The following is an 18,166-nucleotide window of genomic DNA, read 5'->3' as shown; positions in this document are numbered from 1 at the left end:
TAATACAGGGCTGATATTATTATTATAATACAAAATAATACATATTTTTTTAATATGAGCCCTCAGCGGTCCACAATACAAATTAAGCATTAATTCCATAGTCATTTTAGGAAAACCAAATATTGACATTTACCTTGTTGCCTCCATTTTAAGTTGCGTATAAGGTACAGTAATTGACAGCACTCGAGCAATCATTATAACAACCTAACTATAAAAGTAGATGTAAGTAATTATTATTTCTAATCAACTACAACTCGATTAACAATTCAATTACTTCCGATGAGAAACAATACTGGTTGTATCTAATGGAAATATATTCAAGTAGACGTTCTCTAAGTGGAATGGAAAGATTCATAACAATCCTTGATGATAATATTGCAGTTCAAAACTTATTTATCGAGAAATATTGGGATTCTCGACGGTCATTAAGATAATTCCCGCTGTAAAAACACTGTCTAACAAGAAACAAAAACAAAACGATGAATAAATAATATATAATGCAATCGTTGCGGAGCGATAAATTGCTATTAATACTTTGTCGAGATTTTGGTATCGTAACGCGAATTACACTGATTGCTTGAATTAATTATACAGGAGCTATCAGTAAACGTATGAATAAATATGTGAATCAGGCAGAGTGGTTCTATTCAGTATCTTTCCAGAGTCTGAAATTTGTGCCCGGTAGCCTCGCTTTCTATCACATCATGGTAAGAAATATACATATCTGCATAATATATATATAATAATATACATATCTGCTCAACCCATCGAGGATAAAGCTTGATTAATGTATGTGTGTTTATTTAGTTGTAAAGTTTTTGACAAGGATCAATATCTAGATTTATCGAACCAATGTCATAAAATACAAGAATTCTACAGTATCCTTCATTAAGACTATAAGTGAAAATTATTATTCTTGTTCCAAAAAAATGTATTTAGAATTTATTGGGGATCAAATGAGCAACTCAAACTTCTCTGGGGATCCAATTCCAAGCAAATACTAATAACAAAACTGGCACTTGGGAATCGAACCTGGAATTTCCAGTCTGCAGCCTGCGTTGCCACTATAACAAAGCAGCCGTGGGGTAAGTAATACAAAATAGTTCTATAAATAATTTATTTTACATCCTGGGTACAAAGTTTACGAATAATGTCTCTCCAGGCGTCAGGAACATGCCTTTCTTCTCAAAACTACACTCGGACGGACATTTCGAATTTTCGATCTTTTTCACCTTGAAGTTGTATATCACGTGCGCCAGCGCATACCGTATCGTCTGGTAAGCAAACCTTTCACCTGAAAACAGTATTCAGATCATTCGTAATATTTTGCAAATTTTTTTTTCAGGCTCGTAGCGGTATTGATCTGTCTTAGGGCTTACAATTGGCTACGTGCCTGACATTAAGTCTATTCTAAATGTAGTTCAGAGGAGACTTATTTCTAAATAACATTTTAGAATATAACTACCGACATTTTAGATTAGGAATAAAATTATTACGGAATGCATGGCATAAGGTAAAACAAAGTAGCCACCTCAGGTTCGCAGGTAGGGGAAAATAAAAAGATAAAGATTCTCGATCCTCACTGGCGAGGGCATGAGCCCTAGCCTAGCTAACCTACCAGCCTTTCATTAGCTATCTAAGTGATAACTACCGGAAAAAGAAAGTCAGAAAAACCTTGTACATATTTTTATTTCTCAAGTCTTTCTTGTACAAGTAAACATTACTTTTATTTCCAACCTCGAACCTCGAAACTTTTATTCCGCCACTAGACAAAGAATTTTATTGCACACACGTTATTGCATCAAATATACTTACCAATGCAATGCCTCGGCCCATCACCGAACGCCAAGAACGTGTAAGGAGTGATCTGATCTTCATTCTCGGGCAAAAACCTTTCTGGCTTGAACTCCTCTGGCTCCGGGAAATACTGAGGGTCGTTCTGTATGCCCATGGTGTTTATATATACCACTGTGCCTGGCTCAATGGTGAGGTTCTCATCGATCTCGTAACTCTTGGACGCCACGCGGTCTAGCCACGCCATTGCAGGGTATTTCCTTACAGCCTCTGCAAAATAGGACTGGATGTCAAAGTCTAAACTAAGAATAATAGTCTCTGGTTTGTTTATTTGTTTTGAGAGTTTACAACAGAGAACACACATTACATTATTTTCACACATAGCAGTATAATGGCAGAAGATAGCTGTGTTTCTCTATTTACAGTAAACTACAGCATGCAGCATAACTTACATGATATTAGTAAATTTTGAATTTAATAGATTATAATTATTGTTATTTTTTAAATTATTATTATTTCTTAACTTGATATTAATTTGCATGGTTATCCTTAATGTGATCCAGGAATAGATTGTTGAATGTAGACATGGTATTGTTAAAGATATCTATGTCTTCCGAAACAGTCATTATGTACAATATCAGAGTATCTCGATGTTGTAAGATGATCAAGATATGCCGATGGTAGGGTATTTTCTATATCCGCCTGGATAGCGCCTACCGCACACGAGGTGTTAAAACCCCCCATAGTGGCCCACGTAAGTATGTCACGTTCTAGGATCATCGTATGTATAACCGGTTCCAACAGGCCGGCATGATCGTGGCGACTGTTAAAGCATAATCATCTCTCGTTAGTCAACATTCTATTGGAGCCCACTCCACTTACCATTAGATGGAGTAGGTTCAGTTTGCCGTGCAATTATGAAAAAGATTATATTAAAATGTGTATTTATGTATCATTATTTTTACCTTTTATAACAGCGTTAAGGTAAGGCATCTCGCTAAGCGTGGTGGCATCAAAATCTCTGTCTCCTATTCTTTCCTTAGTCTTAGCAATTTCCTCATATAATCTCTCCTGTAAATTATAATTTATTTATTTAGTAACGCCAACGTAACGTACATTAACACATAATTCATTGCAATAACAACGTTAATGTTAATCTAAAGCTAAATGTCGATACAATACTAGGCGTACACGGCATGCATTGAAACACAAACAACTTGACAAAATAATACAATACAAAATAAACAATGAGTATAGTGCGTGAAATTAAGCACACACTTAAATTTTACATTTTTAATTTTACATTAAATTATAATTTTGAAGATAACGAAAGAAAAGGTAAAATTTACAATCATAATTAGACTATGTTGAAACAGAGAGGTGATTAATATTAGATACATAATAAAAATTAATAAATCATTTTGGTTAACATAGCGTCACTTTGTTTTATGGAAAATACTCTAGGATATTCTAGATTATCACTATTTCAAAGGAAATTACAGTGGAACGTGATTGGTCCAGGCCTAAATGGTAAAGGTTTGTGTTTGTACCGACCTTCACCTATTCGTTCTTTTAAAAATGAAAAATATATATATATATTTATTTAACACCAAGAATTGCGATCCTCGATCATCTTCTCCATCCCATCTCACATATTATCAACTTTTCCCTTAGTACTGGTGTCTTCCCGTCCCTATGGCGGAAAGCAATTGTTATTCCTCTTCCCAAAATCCCTAATCCCTCCCTCGTGAATCACTTCCGTCCTATATCAATTCTCCCTTTCCTCTCCAAGGTGCTAGAGGCTTTTGCGCACAAGCAATTAACTAGATTTGTGCACTTAAATAACTTACTGTGCCCACTTCAATCTGGCTTTAGGCCTGGCCACAGCACCGTTACCGCGCTCCTCAAAGTGACTGGCGATATTAGAGCGGGCATGGAGAACGGCAAAGTCACTGTACTGGCTTTGGTTGATTTTTCTAATGCCTTCAATACCGTTAGTTACGATATCCTCCTAGCAATTCTCTCCCATCTTCTGTTCTCTCCCGGTGCACTGGATTGGATCTCATCCTATCTTCAGGGACGCCAGCAGTCGGTGCGTTTAAATGACTCCTCGTCAAATTGGTGCAACATCGACGCTGGAGTCCCTCAAGGCGGTATACTTTCCCCATTGCTATTTTCTATATTCATTAATCTCTTAACTCAAAACCTTCATTGTTCGTATCATCTGTATGCTGATGACTTGCAGTTATATTCGCAGGCTGGCGTTGATTGTGTGTCTGCTGCTATAATGAGGGTGAACGAGGACCTGGCATTTATCAAAAGTTGGTCAGATAGTTTCGGTCTTTCTGTGAATCCCACGAAATGTCAGGCTATAATAATAGGCAGCCCTAGAATGATCGGGAGATTAGACTTCTCGCATATTCCTGCTATTAAATTTGATGGTACCATCATTCCTTGGTGCTCCAGTGTGAAGGACCTCGGACTACACATTGATGCCACCCTGAGCTGGCGGTCCCACGTTACCTCTGTTAGTCAGAGAGTTATCGGCACACTTCGTTCTCTTTATCGTCTGAAGAATCTCTTGCCATCCAAGACCAAGACTATGCTTGTGCAAACCTTAATCCTCCCAATAATCGACTATGGCGATGTATGCTATTTTGATCTGAATGCAGACCTGCTCAATAAACTCGACCGCCTTCTTAATAACTGCATTCGATTCGTTTTTAATCTCCGCAAGTACGATCACATTTCTTCTTTCCGTTCGCAGTTAAATTGGCTCCCCATCCGCCAGCGCCGCTCGTTACGCGCGCTTACTACTCTCTATTCTCTCCTTAGGTCTCCTATACCTCCTACTTATCTATCTTCCAATTTTAGTTACCTTTGCGATGGGCATGATAGGAATTTGCGTTCGTCTACCAATCTTCTCCTGAAGTGTCCTTCGCACAGTTCTGATTTTGTTCACTCTTCCTTCGCTATCCAATCTATCCTTCTTTGGAACGCACTCCCGCTCGAAATCAGGTCGTCCTCAACACGGCTGGCTTTTAAAATGAGAGTTCGTCGATTGTTGCTGGCAGAAGTAGCAGATTCCTCTAATTGACTTATTAGTGTATTTATATATTTATTTATTTTTATATATGTATATATATATGTATTTTTTTATATATATATCTATATATTTATATATGCGAGTATGTTTTAATTACATTTGTTTACTATTTCTCTTCTTATTTGTTTTTCACTTCTTTTATTATACACCTACCTCCGTCCTCACCACCCCAAGGTTGACTGGGAGAGAATGCCCATGGCATTAAGTCCGCCTGTATACCATGTGTACAAAGTGTTAATAAATAAATAAATAAATTGTGCTACACAAAAAATAATATATATTAACTGTTTACATTATATGAGATCCGTCTATAACGTGATCCCCACACGTTTGTATCGGGACAATCACAATCGATTTATTTTATTTCTTAAATATATTATCTATTTTGCGGCACGGCATAGCAAACTCGACATTAAAACGAAATACATAATATTTTTTTATACCTGCGCTTCTGGCGCGAAAGCCAGTTCATAAATAATGTATGTCAATGCGACTGCTGAGGTGTCGAATCCACCTTGCAGGAATATCGACGCTTGCGCCACGAGGAAATCTTCACTCATCTCTGTAATAAGGAAGATGGTTGTAACGAATTAGCTTTTATATCTCAATCAAGCCATTTTAATTACTGATTAATATATTATTTATTTATTTAAACAATACACACATTTCTTATTTCTAATACAAAGTACTTAAATCTCACTAAAAAATTAGATGCAATGTTCTTATTAATTAAAATAAATTAAATAATTATAAACGAAATCAACAATTGTCAAATCTACGGCCATCTGCCTATAATGAGTATAGTAAATAAAATAGGTACATCTCGCAGAAGCCCGTCTGAGTAAGTTCCATTCTATCAATTTATCTGGTAGCAGTGAACAAACGCTATTATATTTCAGTTTAGACGATATCGTAACTTCAGTGTTAGGATTACGAGACTTAACTTCAACTAGCGCAGTTCAGTTTAATGATCAATTTACGGTTCGCTTCAGATGCTACTCTAAACACTTGTTCCGCTTACCATCGTCCAAGCGGTTTGCATTAGTTTATGACCTTACCTTGCCCCTCTTTGACTGCGTCCTGCCGCATCTTCAGTATAGCATCTATCAGATCTCTGTTCGAAGTCACCTCCTTCTCATACCCTCCGTGTTGTTCCACTGTCAGTCGGAACAGACTCCTTAAATAATCTTGCAAGTCCTTGGGGAAGAATTTGAACCTGTGCGTAATATTTAGAATAATCCAGATACATATTTTGTAGGCCTTTAAAAATCAAGTCAAGGACTAGGAGAAGCAATAAGTAAAGGATCACGGTAAATTATTTTCACTTTATCAAATTGTACTATGCAAAAATGATCTTTTTATATCCAACTTACCTAAAAACATTAATCAGCTCAGGAATGAAGAATACGCAGCACGCACTCAAGCCTCTGTAGGTGCTGTACGTCATGAGCTCCTTGGTGATGTGTCTGAGAGGCCCCTCCTCGTTCATTATGGAGTTACTAGATACACCGAATACTGTTTCACCGACAACGTCTGTCGTGAAGTCGGTAAACATATTCTAAAAAGAAAATCTGTACTGAGCATTACGGCGGGATGGATTACTTTCCACTCTATAATATTGTAAAAGTATAAGAAATATAATGTGAACCATGTATTAAAAAACGAGGTAAATGTAGTGGCACTGTGTACTAAAGTATGATGTAGTAAATGATGCACACTGGTACCTAATCCGATAGAATGTATTGGAACATTTTTTATATTTAAAAACCATCTGTATATTAAGTACCTACATTCTACAACAAAGGATTTCTATATCTATTTCTTTGATAAAATATTAAACACCAAAAAGGTTAAAAAATATATTTGCATTACGTTTCTCCATACATAATGCTAGTCATAATCCCTGTATTATATACTGTCCCTCTGTGAGACATGGGCATCCTGTACTGAGGGTTAGGTCTTAGTCTCTCTACTCAAGCACATTCATGCCTTTTATATCCAAAGAGGATGGCATATCGTCCACCCACTTCACTAGTCTTATTACTGTCTATAACCGAATTCCTTATAAAGAAAGTTCTCAAAAGTTATCTATATTAGATAGCCAATTAACAAAACCTTACCCTAATATCGGTCCTAACGCCATTCTTGTTGTCCATTGCAATCCTTTCCACCAGTAGTTTGGATTTGTGCAGTGCGACTGACTGGAACGCGCGAAGTTTAGCTGCCGTGAACACCGTGGTAAGACGTTTTCGAGCTGATGTCCATAGTGGGTCCTAATAACACGACCAGCTGTTAAGTAAGCAAGCAGCTTACGTGACCGGACTGCTTATTGATGGATTATAAAACTAATTTTAGGCAAAGCGTAGTTGAAATGTCTTACAAGGGTTGTCCATCGCTACTGATACTTCCACAATATCTATTTCTGCCACTAAGTAATAGTGTGCATGGATTGTTGTGTCCCGGTTAAAAGAATATTAATAAACATCGTAATCATGGGGCAATATGAGGGCTCAGGAGGACGAGCAAAGTGCATTCAGAGTTACATTACAATTTAAAACTTAGCATGATGTTATTATACATTTTTAGCTGGCAACGTATCCACCATTTTTTTCATTGTGGGTGTTTATGTATAATATTAAAAACATACCCGCACACACAAGCACGCACATACAGCTACGGACATTTTATATTAAAATTAAATTAAAAAGCAATGCACAATGTAGCCTAAAATCCAGCTCAGCTGCAATTAAAGGGGAGTGTTTTCATAATAAAATAACGTCAAGAAAGCTTCACGATCCTCATCGGTGAGAACAATGTGTCTCCTCACTCACTACATTAGCGTAAATACTATCTAATTAATATCAACCGATAGTCTGACGCACCCATTCCCTGCGGAACGTCTTTCCAAATGATGAACCTTGGTATAAAGAAACAACCGGAGATGTGAATTATTTGAAATATATGTATTTTAAATAAAAATACAAAATGCAAAATACCTATTTTTATTTTACATTTGAAATACTTTTTTCGAAATGTATTTAGTATTTTATTTAAAATACTTATATTATTTGTAAGATACAAAATAGTTTTGTTACAATTTTAATTAATTTTTCTTATTTTTCATTTTTAAAATTCCAAATTATTTCATTTATGAACGCACTGATCATGATCCTTAATGTTGTCACCATTGTCACCAAGAACAATATTATGCCAACATGGCGCGTCAAACAAATTTGAGGTCAATGGCGATGACTGCATTAGATCTGAAAACACTACAATATTTAAAAGATGAAGATAATGCATTAGAATCCTTGAACAGATGTCCAAATGTAAAAAAACTCTTCCTTAAATATAATACCTGCTTACCAAGTTCTGAACATGTTGAACGACTATTTTCATTCGGTGGAATGACTATGAGGCCCATAGACTTAACATGAAAGATAAACTTTTTGAACAAACACTAGTATTAAAATCAGTTAAATAAGTGCAATGTATTTTATTTGGAAAACCTATTTAGAAATTATGTATTTTGCATTTTGTATTTAAATACTTTTTTTTAAAACTATTTTGTATTTCTATTTTAAATACTAAAGTAACAATGCATTTGCATTTTGTATTTAAATACTTTTACTAAACTATTTTTCACATCTCTGGAAACAACTCACATTCACAGTGAAGATGTTGAGGCTTCCCAGAGGATCCGAGCTCCCAGAGCTTATGTGCCTATTCCTGAAGTTATCAGAGTCCTTCACCAGGATCCGCCTGGCGATGTCCGGGCTGTTGATGACCAGGCACGGACGCCAGAACAGCCAGACCCCGCAGTAGGAAACCGGGAACTGTTTGTACAAGTTCTTCAGCCATATTGCCTGCGAAATTGAGGAAAATATATGTATAAGGTCTTATTCGGGTTGTGTGCATCCTGGGTTTGATTTTTCGTTCATTATTAACTGGCACAAGTAAATGTGTTGCATCGTGCGATCACCCTGTGTATATCCAATTTCAAACAGGCCGGCATACTTATATCGACTGGCGAGGAATAATCATCACTCCTCAGTCCACACTAGTACGCTGCCTGGACCCTACTTCACTTACCATCAAGTTAGGTGGGGTCATTTTACCGAACACGTAGGTAAAACAAAAATATATTAAAAATAGAATAGTCCGTTGGATTTTGAGATTGAAATTTGTTGCTAACATGGGCAGTAGCATATCGCCTTTATCACAGAACTTGAAATATGCTCGGCAGTCAACAAAATATGTGCATTGGTTACTAATATCACCCTCTCTTCCTTTAATCTTCCCCTTTTAAGATCTTTTGCCAGATACAGCCAAACAAAATATTGTGGTTGAAATGTACCTTCCCAATTGAATATTTTAATTGAGTTCCATTTTCAACCACAAACAATATTAATACGAAGCCAAGCTTCGACATCGAATCAACCTATTAAAAAAAGATCATAATTTATAACATATTTTTAACCTTAATTAATTAGTATCTTAACACGAATTAAATTAGAGAGATTAATTATTTTCTTTTGTGCTTTAACAAATTAAATTAATATAGAGGTTATTAATATACTTTTAATTTGTTCTTAATAATGTGTCTGCGGTCTTTGGCTCAATGTGTCGTCTTTGCGGTAGAAAAATGGCGAATATTATTACCTGCCTCTAAAAACAAAATTATTTTCTTAGAATATATCAGACACTGTCACGCAAATCGAAACTAATATTTTTTATGTATTTTTTTTTTATTTTTTGTTTTTTTTTGTGTTATTAAAAATCAGTATACGTTGACGACATCATTTTCGGAGTTTTGTAATGTATCTCTGAAATCAACAACAATGAAATTTATATGGGAAGCACCAACTTTCAAATAAAAAAGGATCAACATCGTTTAAACCATTCAAAAGTTCTGAGGTAACAAAAAAAATAGAACACAAACAGTACCAAAAAACTAGGTGGTGGTCATGGCTTCGGTCGTGTCAATAAGATTTCTCGGTAGAAATTCTTAAAAAAATTAGATTCTAGCGCCAAACTTACTGCCAGCGCCATTTATTTATAAATCTGATTTATAAATCTATTATTTCCTATGGAAACAAATTACCGGAATTAAAAGTGGCCTATACTTTTATACAGAATATGGTCTATCTGAGTGTAATATCAGCCCTGTATTATATACTTGCCCACTGCTGAGCACGGGCCTCCTCTACTGAGAGGGATTAGGCCTTAGTCCACCACACTGGCCTCGTGCGGATTGGTAGACTTCACACACCTTCGAAATTCCTATAAAGAACTTCTCAGATGTACAGGTTTCCTCACGGTGTTTTCCTTCACCGTTAAAGCGAACGATAAATTCACAAAGAATACACACATGATTTTTTAGAAAAGTCAGAGGTGTGTTCCCTTGGGATTTGAACCTGCGGACATTCGTCTCAGCAGTCCGTTCCACACCCAACTAAGCTATCGCCGCGATTGACATTGAAATTAAACTATTAATTTTCTCCCGATTTTTCGAAGACTTCAGCCTTCATGGTCTACAAAGTCAAACTGCAAAATATAAAAACCGCATTAAAATCCGAAAAATAGTTTAATTTTAATAAAAACATGTTTTATCAAACGCACTCATGACGCATGTTTTATTACGTACTATGCAATTGCTGACTCACTAATCAGTTATGGACGTGATATATGGGTGGCCGCACTTAACGTATTTAAACGATTTAAAACATAATATTGATTAATTTCTTTTTTGCAAACAGTTAAAGATAATTATGATAAGGATTACATAATGAATTATTATGTTTACGCGAAAGTTAGACATTGATATAAAATTATTTAGGGATTTTATAGCGGTTTTCATATTATAGTTTTCTACCGACGTTTCGAACACTTTGCAGCGGTCATGGTCACATAAAGAAACTATAAGAATAACAATGAATTATATGCCATTTGTAAAATGTTACCTGTAGAAAAAAAAAATATCTAATAGGTTTGGAACACTACGATAGTAAATACTATAAAGTAAATGTAAACAATAAGTATTACACAAGAACCTGTATAAAAAACTTGTATAACCGAGGATGGCTCTTAACTATGGATAAAGATTTAGTACCTAAAATATTCAATAAAGTAGAACTTAAAAGAAGTCCAAAATTCAATAAAAATTAGTTTAAAATCAAAATAATGAATACGTTTCTCGACTGAAATGAAAGCTGGTACATATAAAGGAAGTAAATTTATTTTAATAAGTACACAGTTAACCACTACCAACAGCGAAGTGAATAAACCTTAAGTATTAAGCATAAAACTCACAGGATTCTCCTTCTGAAGGAAAGTGAGGCTTCCAAAAACCGGATGGGGTGGTGAGTACAGCACATTTCTATCAGCCCAGTAACTCTTTACCCGCAGCCATTTCATCCACACCCACACCAACAGGCAACACAACAGAAAAACAAAAGAATTCAAGATCATGACCACATTTGAGTGTGTAAAACTTCGTAATAACATATAAATTTCGCAACCTTCAAATATAAATGTCAATGAATACTTATCACAGTCATGCGACTTCACGCGTTACGTAAGGAATGTAATATGATTTTCCTTAAATCTGATATTGTTTTTCTCGGCACACCTATATTATAGATATTTTTACAGCCAAAGGTAAAATTATGAAGAATTTACCAATCTGCCCGACCAGTTAGATCAATCGTCGCATAATTTTTCTATGTTAATTTACAGAAAGTAAAAGTATTTTCAAGATCCACTCAAAACTAAATAAGTTATAAGCAATTAAAAACAGCAATACGTCGCTGACAAATGAAATAAAAGAGATGCAAAACTGTATAGTGACATCAACGGACACTCCGGTACACGCGTAAGAAAGAGACAACAACTGTTGTTCGTAAAATATTTGAAATTTGAGCTGCTTCATTATTCAAGGAATTTGAATGCTATACAGGTTTTTTTTTTATGATTTGCTGTTTAATATAAAATAATATTCGAAATTAAACTTAGCTACACTTGTACGTGCGGGAGATCACGAGGATCCTTTGATATCCGAGTACCTGATTGATAATTTGATTTGGTAATTGAATTGCTTTGACTTACGCGGTAGGTGCTCCCACTGCTATGCATATGGTTAGCGCTCGACTGCGTTCCTTTAGCCAGTACCTAATTTAGGTGTATTCAAATTAGATAGACTGTATTAATTATTTTTTTGCCGTATTTGGGGAGCTTACAGCTAATTTTACAAAATAAGTTATAACTTAAATAACTATATGCCAATCACAAACTTCTACATGTTGAAAAAAATGCGGTGTCCTAGCAATTTAGCATACATGTGAAGAATTTACTGAGCAATAAATACCCTTACAGCATTAATCGAGGTAAAAAATGATATGATACTGATATTTTCGAGATTTGATTCCCACAGGGGGGTTGAAGTTCACAGATCGTAAAACCTAAGTCAAATTGATTTTGCAATATGCATTAAAAGTATACACGCTTTTCTGACTATATAAAGAATAAAAGCAGGTAGAAGAAGAAGGTCGCCTGATCCCTAAAAACTGCCCACTTTACCCAAACCTTCTTAAACATCGTGAGTTATCTCCGTTCTATGGTTAGGATCAAGCCAATATTTTGTTCCGATACAAACAAACAAAGAATACAGACATGATTTTAGAAAAGTCAGAGGTGTGTGCCCTTGGGATTTGAACCTGCGGATATTCGTCTTGGCAGTCCGTTCCACACCCAACTACGCTATCGCCGCTTCTTTGTGAATTTATCGTTCGCTTTAACGGTGAAGGAAAACGTCGTGAGGAAACCTGCACATCTGAGAAGTTCTCTATAGGAATTTCGAAGGTGTGTGAAGTCCACCAATCCGCACTAGGCCAGCGTGGTGGACTAAGACCTAATCCCTCTCAGTAGTAGAGGAGGCCCGTGCTCAGCAGTGGGCAAGTATATAATACAGGGCTGATATTATTATTATTTAAACAAACAAACACTTATTATATATTATAAGAAAAGATTATTTATCACAGCTGTTTGTTAGCCCGCGGCCACACTCGACCAGTGACGAGGCACATAGCCTGGTTAGTTATAGTTAGAATACATTTTCGACAAGAAGTGCTTCATAATATTTATAATAATTAAAATAACTCGTCAATGTTATCCATTGCAAAGCAAATATTGGAATACGGTAAACGCGATAAACGTGGCAAGTAGGTAAGCGTGTGGGTGCTATGGAAATAATCGAAGCAGCGATATGAGCAACGCGAGGGGCAGTGCATGGTATAGTGTGAACGAACTATTAGACCACGTGCATACACTTGTTATCGACATACTGATCTTGACATTAAATCGTCACTTCGCCGGCCTATTACAAATTTCTTTATTATATTGAAATTAAACTAATTTTCGGATTCTATCGCGGTTTTAGTATTTTATTTTCTCCCGACGTTTCGAAGACTTTGCAGCTTTTTTATTATATTTATTGGACTAATGGAATAATATGATTTTATATTATTTTTAGTAAGAAATTTCAATATCCCGAAACATTTGTAAAGGGGATACCATGAATTATTGTCCTTTTACGAACTTTTAAAACAAAATTTAAACGTGCTCACAGTTTTTACAACATCAATAAAAATTATTTGACAGCCTCTGTGGCGTGGTTTTATTATGATACGACTGCAGTGCTGAGGTCTTGGGTTCGATCCACGGGTTAGGTAAAGCGGTATTGACTTTGTCTACTCAGTGTCAGCCCGGAGTCAGAAATGTGTCCGATGTGGCGATCGGCTCGCCCCCTATCACATCATGGGACGAAATACAACCGGCAGAAAGTGGGTACACCAGGTGCGCATCTGCTCTCCCTTTTGGGGATAAAAGGTGGGTGTGTATAAATAAAACGTTACATAGGAGCTTATATAAGTGCGCCAACGTCTTATAGTGGATGTTTATATAAGTACATACACTAGGTATATTATGTAATTATTCCCGGACGGGAAGACAGGTACGACGAGCAGGATGCGTGGAACGGTCTGGTCCGGGTCTTCGAATGAATAACACGAATAACACGAAGTGCCAAGAGGTGTTGTTTATTAGGCGATCCACAATACAAGAGAGCTCAAATAACTGTTGCATCCTATTTTATAAACAATTTCAATGCAGTGTTGCCAACAAGAAAATATTAAATAAACAATTACAAATGAGAGTTACCAACATAATAATTCTTAATATAATTAATTCAATACATTGTTGGGTCTATTTATAATTATCATACTTATGCAAAATTAATAAAAATAATATTTTACATAATAATAGGGGAAATTACAAGATATATATTTACACCTCATCCGAAACATACGGGTTATTGAGTAAAACTTATTACACAGGGCCGTAACTAATGCGCCCACATTTCGCCGTGTGTTTTCCGTCCCATAATGTGATTGGGTCGAGCTTATCGCCATACTGATAACTAATCCGAGACCCCGGGATGATAATGAGCACAAAAACCTAATTTCACTTTGCCATACCTGGGATTCCAACCTGGGACCTTATAGCGGTGGTCGTACCGCTGCTATAACTAAGCCACCAAGGCAGTCAATAAGCTATAAATTTACATCTGAAGAAAAAAATGCACACCTTTTCGTGCATTTCTCCGTGCGAGTGCGATTTGACATCATAGGATAGATTTTTTAAAAATACATTTATCAAAAATGTGACGGACAAATATTTTTCCAAATCCACGCAATATGATAAGTTATAAAGCTAAGAAATTTGCTGGAAGGGTTAACGATCAAACAACAGTAATAGCAAACTGTGACGTCACTTAGTCTCACCCGCTAAATAAGTGACAGCGCGATAACCCCAACACGCCTCTGACTACATGAATAACTAGTAAATAAACAAAATAAAAAATAAATAAAGCTATTTTTCAACCAATTTGTTGTTGATTTCTTTTTCGTATTATTTTCTGTTATATATAAAATAATATGCAAAATATCAACATAGGAATCTACCTTATTGAGGTTCATAATATACAAGAGTGAAAAAAAAAAATGAATTGCAGTCGAATTTCGACCACTCGGCAACCACCATTACAATATCAGTATAGAGCAAAGATTTCTAAGATTATATAGAGCGATCATTAGAAAAATTGTCATACGCGCATATTAGCCTATTTTTTGTAAATAATATGTTATTTGTGTATTAATATCTAAGCAATCAATCAAGCGGCGATAGCTTAGTTGGGTGTGGAACAGACTGCCGAGACGAATATCTGCAGGTTCAAATCCCAAGGGCACACACCTCTGACTTGTCTAAAAAATCATGTGTGTATTCTTTGTGAATTTATCGTTCGCTTTAATATGACGAAATTTCGTCATATTAAATTTTAAAGGCCGAAATATCCATGATTATTAATTATTTTTACGTTTTTCTTTCAACTGCGAGAACTAATCACTAACTAGACGTGAATTTAAATTCTTTACTTGCCAATACTTGTTTAGTTACCCAGATTAAAGGTGAAACAAAATGTATGAAAATGGACCTTGAGGTATCGCCTTAACGGTGAAGGAAAACATCGTGAGGAAACCTGCACATCTGAGAAGTTCTCTATAGGAATTTCGAAGGTATGTGAAGTCTACCAATCCGCACTAGGCCAGCGTGGTGGACTAAGGCTTAATCCCTCTCAGTAGTAGAGGAGGCTCGTGCTCAGCAGTGGGCAAGTATATAATACAGGGCTGATATTATTATATTATTAATATCTAAGGACGCTGTGACATATTGTCACACGAACATTACAAATTACCAATTGGTAATAACTTTTGGAGCACAAATTCGGTCCTGCTGTCCGGTCTATAGCTACTTATACTGTTAAATGCTTTTGATATGCAGCGTATTAAAACGCTGACACATTATCTATCCACATAATGCGCAGGTCGCATTACGCATGTAGTATACTCCTTCCCTTAGCCTACATGTTATCAGTTCATTACTTATCGCTTATCACCTTGTCCTTTTTATTCACGTCAAAATATAATTAATCGACCAGACACTGATAAAGTATGTCAATTATTTAAACAAATGACTTGTTAATATGCTTATAATAATTGGCATAATGTTTTTCCTTATCTTATTGCACACGGGTCAGCGCAAATTGTTATCTGTACAATATATAAAGCTGAAGAGTTTGAACGTGCTAATCTCAGGAACTACTTAACCGATTTCTAATTCATTAGGAAGCTAAATTACTCTGCTAGGGAACATTTATCCAGGGAAATATCCACGAAATACTTTTACACGCGGACGGAACCGCACGCAATAACTAGGTTGAGGTATATCCCAGAAACTATTTGGTTGTTTTTGCGACAGAACTCTTGCTTGTGCGAGGACCAGGTCAAATAATTTATCAATATTTTAACAAATAAATAATGCGTATAAAAAGTTTTAACAATCATATCGCTTACCTGATGTGATCTTTGAGGGTAGTCGTGTTAGAGAAACCCACATAAAATACTAGTGGTAGATTTCTCATATGTGAGAGTTCGCCTGGGTAGGTACCACCGCAATGTTTATTACTGCCGCCAAGCAAGAGTGTGTAGTCACTGTTGTGTCTCGGTTTGAGGACATTGTAGTCAGTCTAACTACTAAATATAATAAGACTTAACATCTCATGTTTCAGGATAGCGAGCGCAGTGTAATACCAAACAATAATTTGTAATTCAAGTTTTTGGATGATGTTTCTACTGTTTATGGGCGGTCGTATCGCAAGGCGAACGGCAAGCTCGTCTGGTCATACAAAACAATAAAAATATGTAATGCGATATATATATATCGCATTGGTAGCAATCGTATAGGACTTTGAATTGAACACTCTATATGCAGTCAATATTGACTACATTGATTAAAACGAAAAGTAGAAAAAACATAAAAAAATACGTTTGCGTATATATAATACTATATATATTATTATTTTATTAACTAAAAGTACAATTTTCATATTTCTTAAATATGACTATTGAGTTATTTAATAATAATAAAATATGGAAATCAGAGAATACACACATTTTTGCTCCCTACATAGACACTGCCTGTATTGTACGCGACCAATTTACATTCCGAACTACCGAGAACATAATGAAATGTGAAACTTCCATGCTTTATCAATTCATATTTAAAACATTTCGGTCTATATATGTGTGCGTTATTGTTATATATTAATGAATTTGTATTTATTTTTTATTTTTATGTAAAACATGATATGATGACGAATATCAATCATTGTGATGGTTAAAAACTTATTGTCTCGAGAAATTATTTTCATCACCATGATTGATTCTTTCCTAACTGAATTTCGGTCAATCTCAACGAAGATCAGCCAATTACGCATGAGATATAGTGCACAAGTGAGTGCGCAGTACATTGGTGTACTCTCTGTTCCTCCACTGTCATAGTTCGGTGAGACGGCAATCCGACATGACCGGAGAAATCGGGCGCAGGACCAGCGGCTTCACGTGCTTTCCGAGGTATCACACCACCAATTTCCTGACTGCGCTGCTACTGAGTAATTTTTAAGTTGGAAAACCTAGTCACAATTATTTTGGCCCGAACTGGGATTCAAACCCAGGCTCTCAGCGCGTTATTCGTACTCGTACCGTGTAGAATTACAAATACGCCACCGAAGCACTCTCTTCATCTCTATAAACAACGTTACTTCTCATTGTAAACTAACGCGAAACATTTAACCATTTAGTTAACTATAACGTTACTCATTAGTTACTTCCACGACTTATTAGTTAAAATTAACCCCGAAAACTTACTGTAATAAGCAATAACCGTTTCCTAAATCTGTACCTTACATATAGTATAAATGTCCAATTGTTAAACGTACAGCGGTTAACAAATAATGAATATCTTTCCTTTCCAAACATTGTCAAGTACACGCAATAGGCCGTATGTATGTAGTATGTACGTACTAATGCTTTGTTCATTCCTTCCGCAAGTCAATGTGCATATGGCTATCTAGAAAAAATATTGTAGACAGGTTTTAATATGTTGTAAAACCACAACGGTAGTTGTTTTGCTTATAGTATAAATAATAGACTGATCCGTCTGAAGTGGAATTGAGCGGCTTATTTATTTCACTTGAACCCTATACTTTTTTCAATAATTCTTATTAGCGTGTGGAGGCCCAAGTAGCTCATACTTCCGCACCTTCTCTTTTTCCCCAAAAGCAAACTTCCTTACGACTGTTTTTATCCCTTG

The 18,166-nt window shown here is 35.8% G+C and overlaps 1 protein-coding gene across 2 annotated transcripts; it reads right to left on the bottom strand.

The window, feature by feature from the left end:
• Window positions 1-1,103: 1,103 nt before the first annotated feature.
• Window positions 1,104-11,449, bottom strand: LOC115446348 (cytochrome P450 6k1). 2 transcript variants are annotated; one of them, XM_030172962.2, is made up of 9 exons: window positions 11,213-11,449; window positions 8,566-8,766; window positions 7,021-7,173; window positions 6,274-6,458; window positions 5,959-6,116; window positions 5,344-5,462; window positions 2,760-2,865; window positions 1,816-2,064; window positions 1,104-1,294 (listed from the first exon to the last, which is right to left on the bottom strand). In XM_030172962.2, exons 1-9 carry the CDS (start codon window positions 11,405-11,407, stop codon window positions 1,122-1,124), a joined length of 1,539 nt encoding a protein of 512 aa, XP_030028822.2. In that variant the 5' UTR covers window positions 11,408-11,449; the 3' UTR covers window positions 1,104-1,121. The 2 variants fall into 2 exon arrangements, with proteins under 2 accessions (XP_030028822.2, XP_037292404.1); XM_037436507.1 differs by lacking the exon at window positions 8,566-8,766 and having other exon boundaries at window positions 11,213-11,444.
• Window positions 11,450-18,166: the final 6,717 nt, after the last annotated feature.

Source organism: Manduca sexta, chromosome 8, assembly GCF_014839805.1.
Source record: "Manduca sexta isolate Smith_Timp_Sample1 chromosome 8, JHU_Msex_v1.0, whole genome shotgun sequence".
NCBI lineage: Eukaryota > Metazoa > Arthropoda > Insecta > Lepidoptera > Sphingidae > Manduca > Manduca sexta.
The sequence above is the reverse complement of the archived record's forward strand: the minus strand, read 5'-3'. Positions and strand labels throughout refer to the sequence as shown.

Excerpts from the sequence above, each read along its gene's own strand:
- LOC115446348 (XM_030172962.2), bottom strand. The coding sequence starts at position 11,407 with ATGTTATTACGAAGTTTTACACACTCAAATGTGGTCATGATCTTGAAT. Across the intron at positions 8,767-11,212 it reads TCCTTCAGAAGGAGAATCCT|GCAATATGGCTGAAGAACTT; the intron begins GTGAGTTTTATG and ends TCAATTTCGCAG. Across the intron at positions 6,117-6,273 it reads GAGCTGATTAATGTTTTTAG|GTTCAAATTCTTCCCCAAGG; the intron begins GTAAGTTGGATA and ends TATTACGCACAG.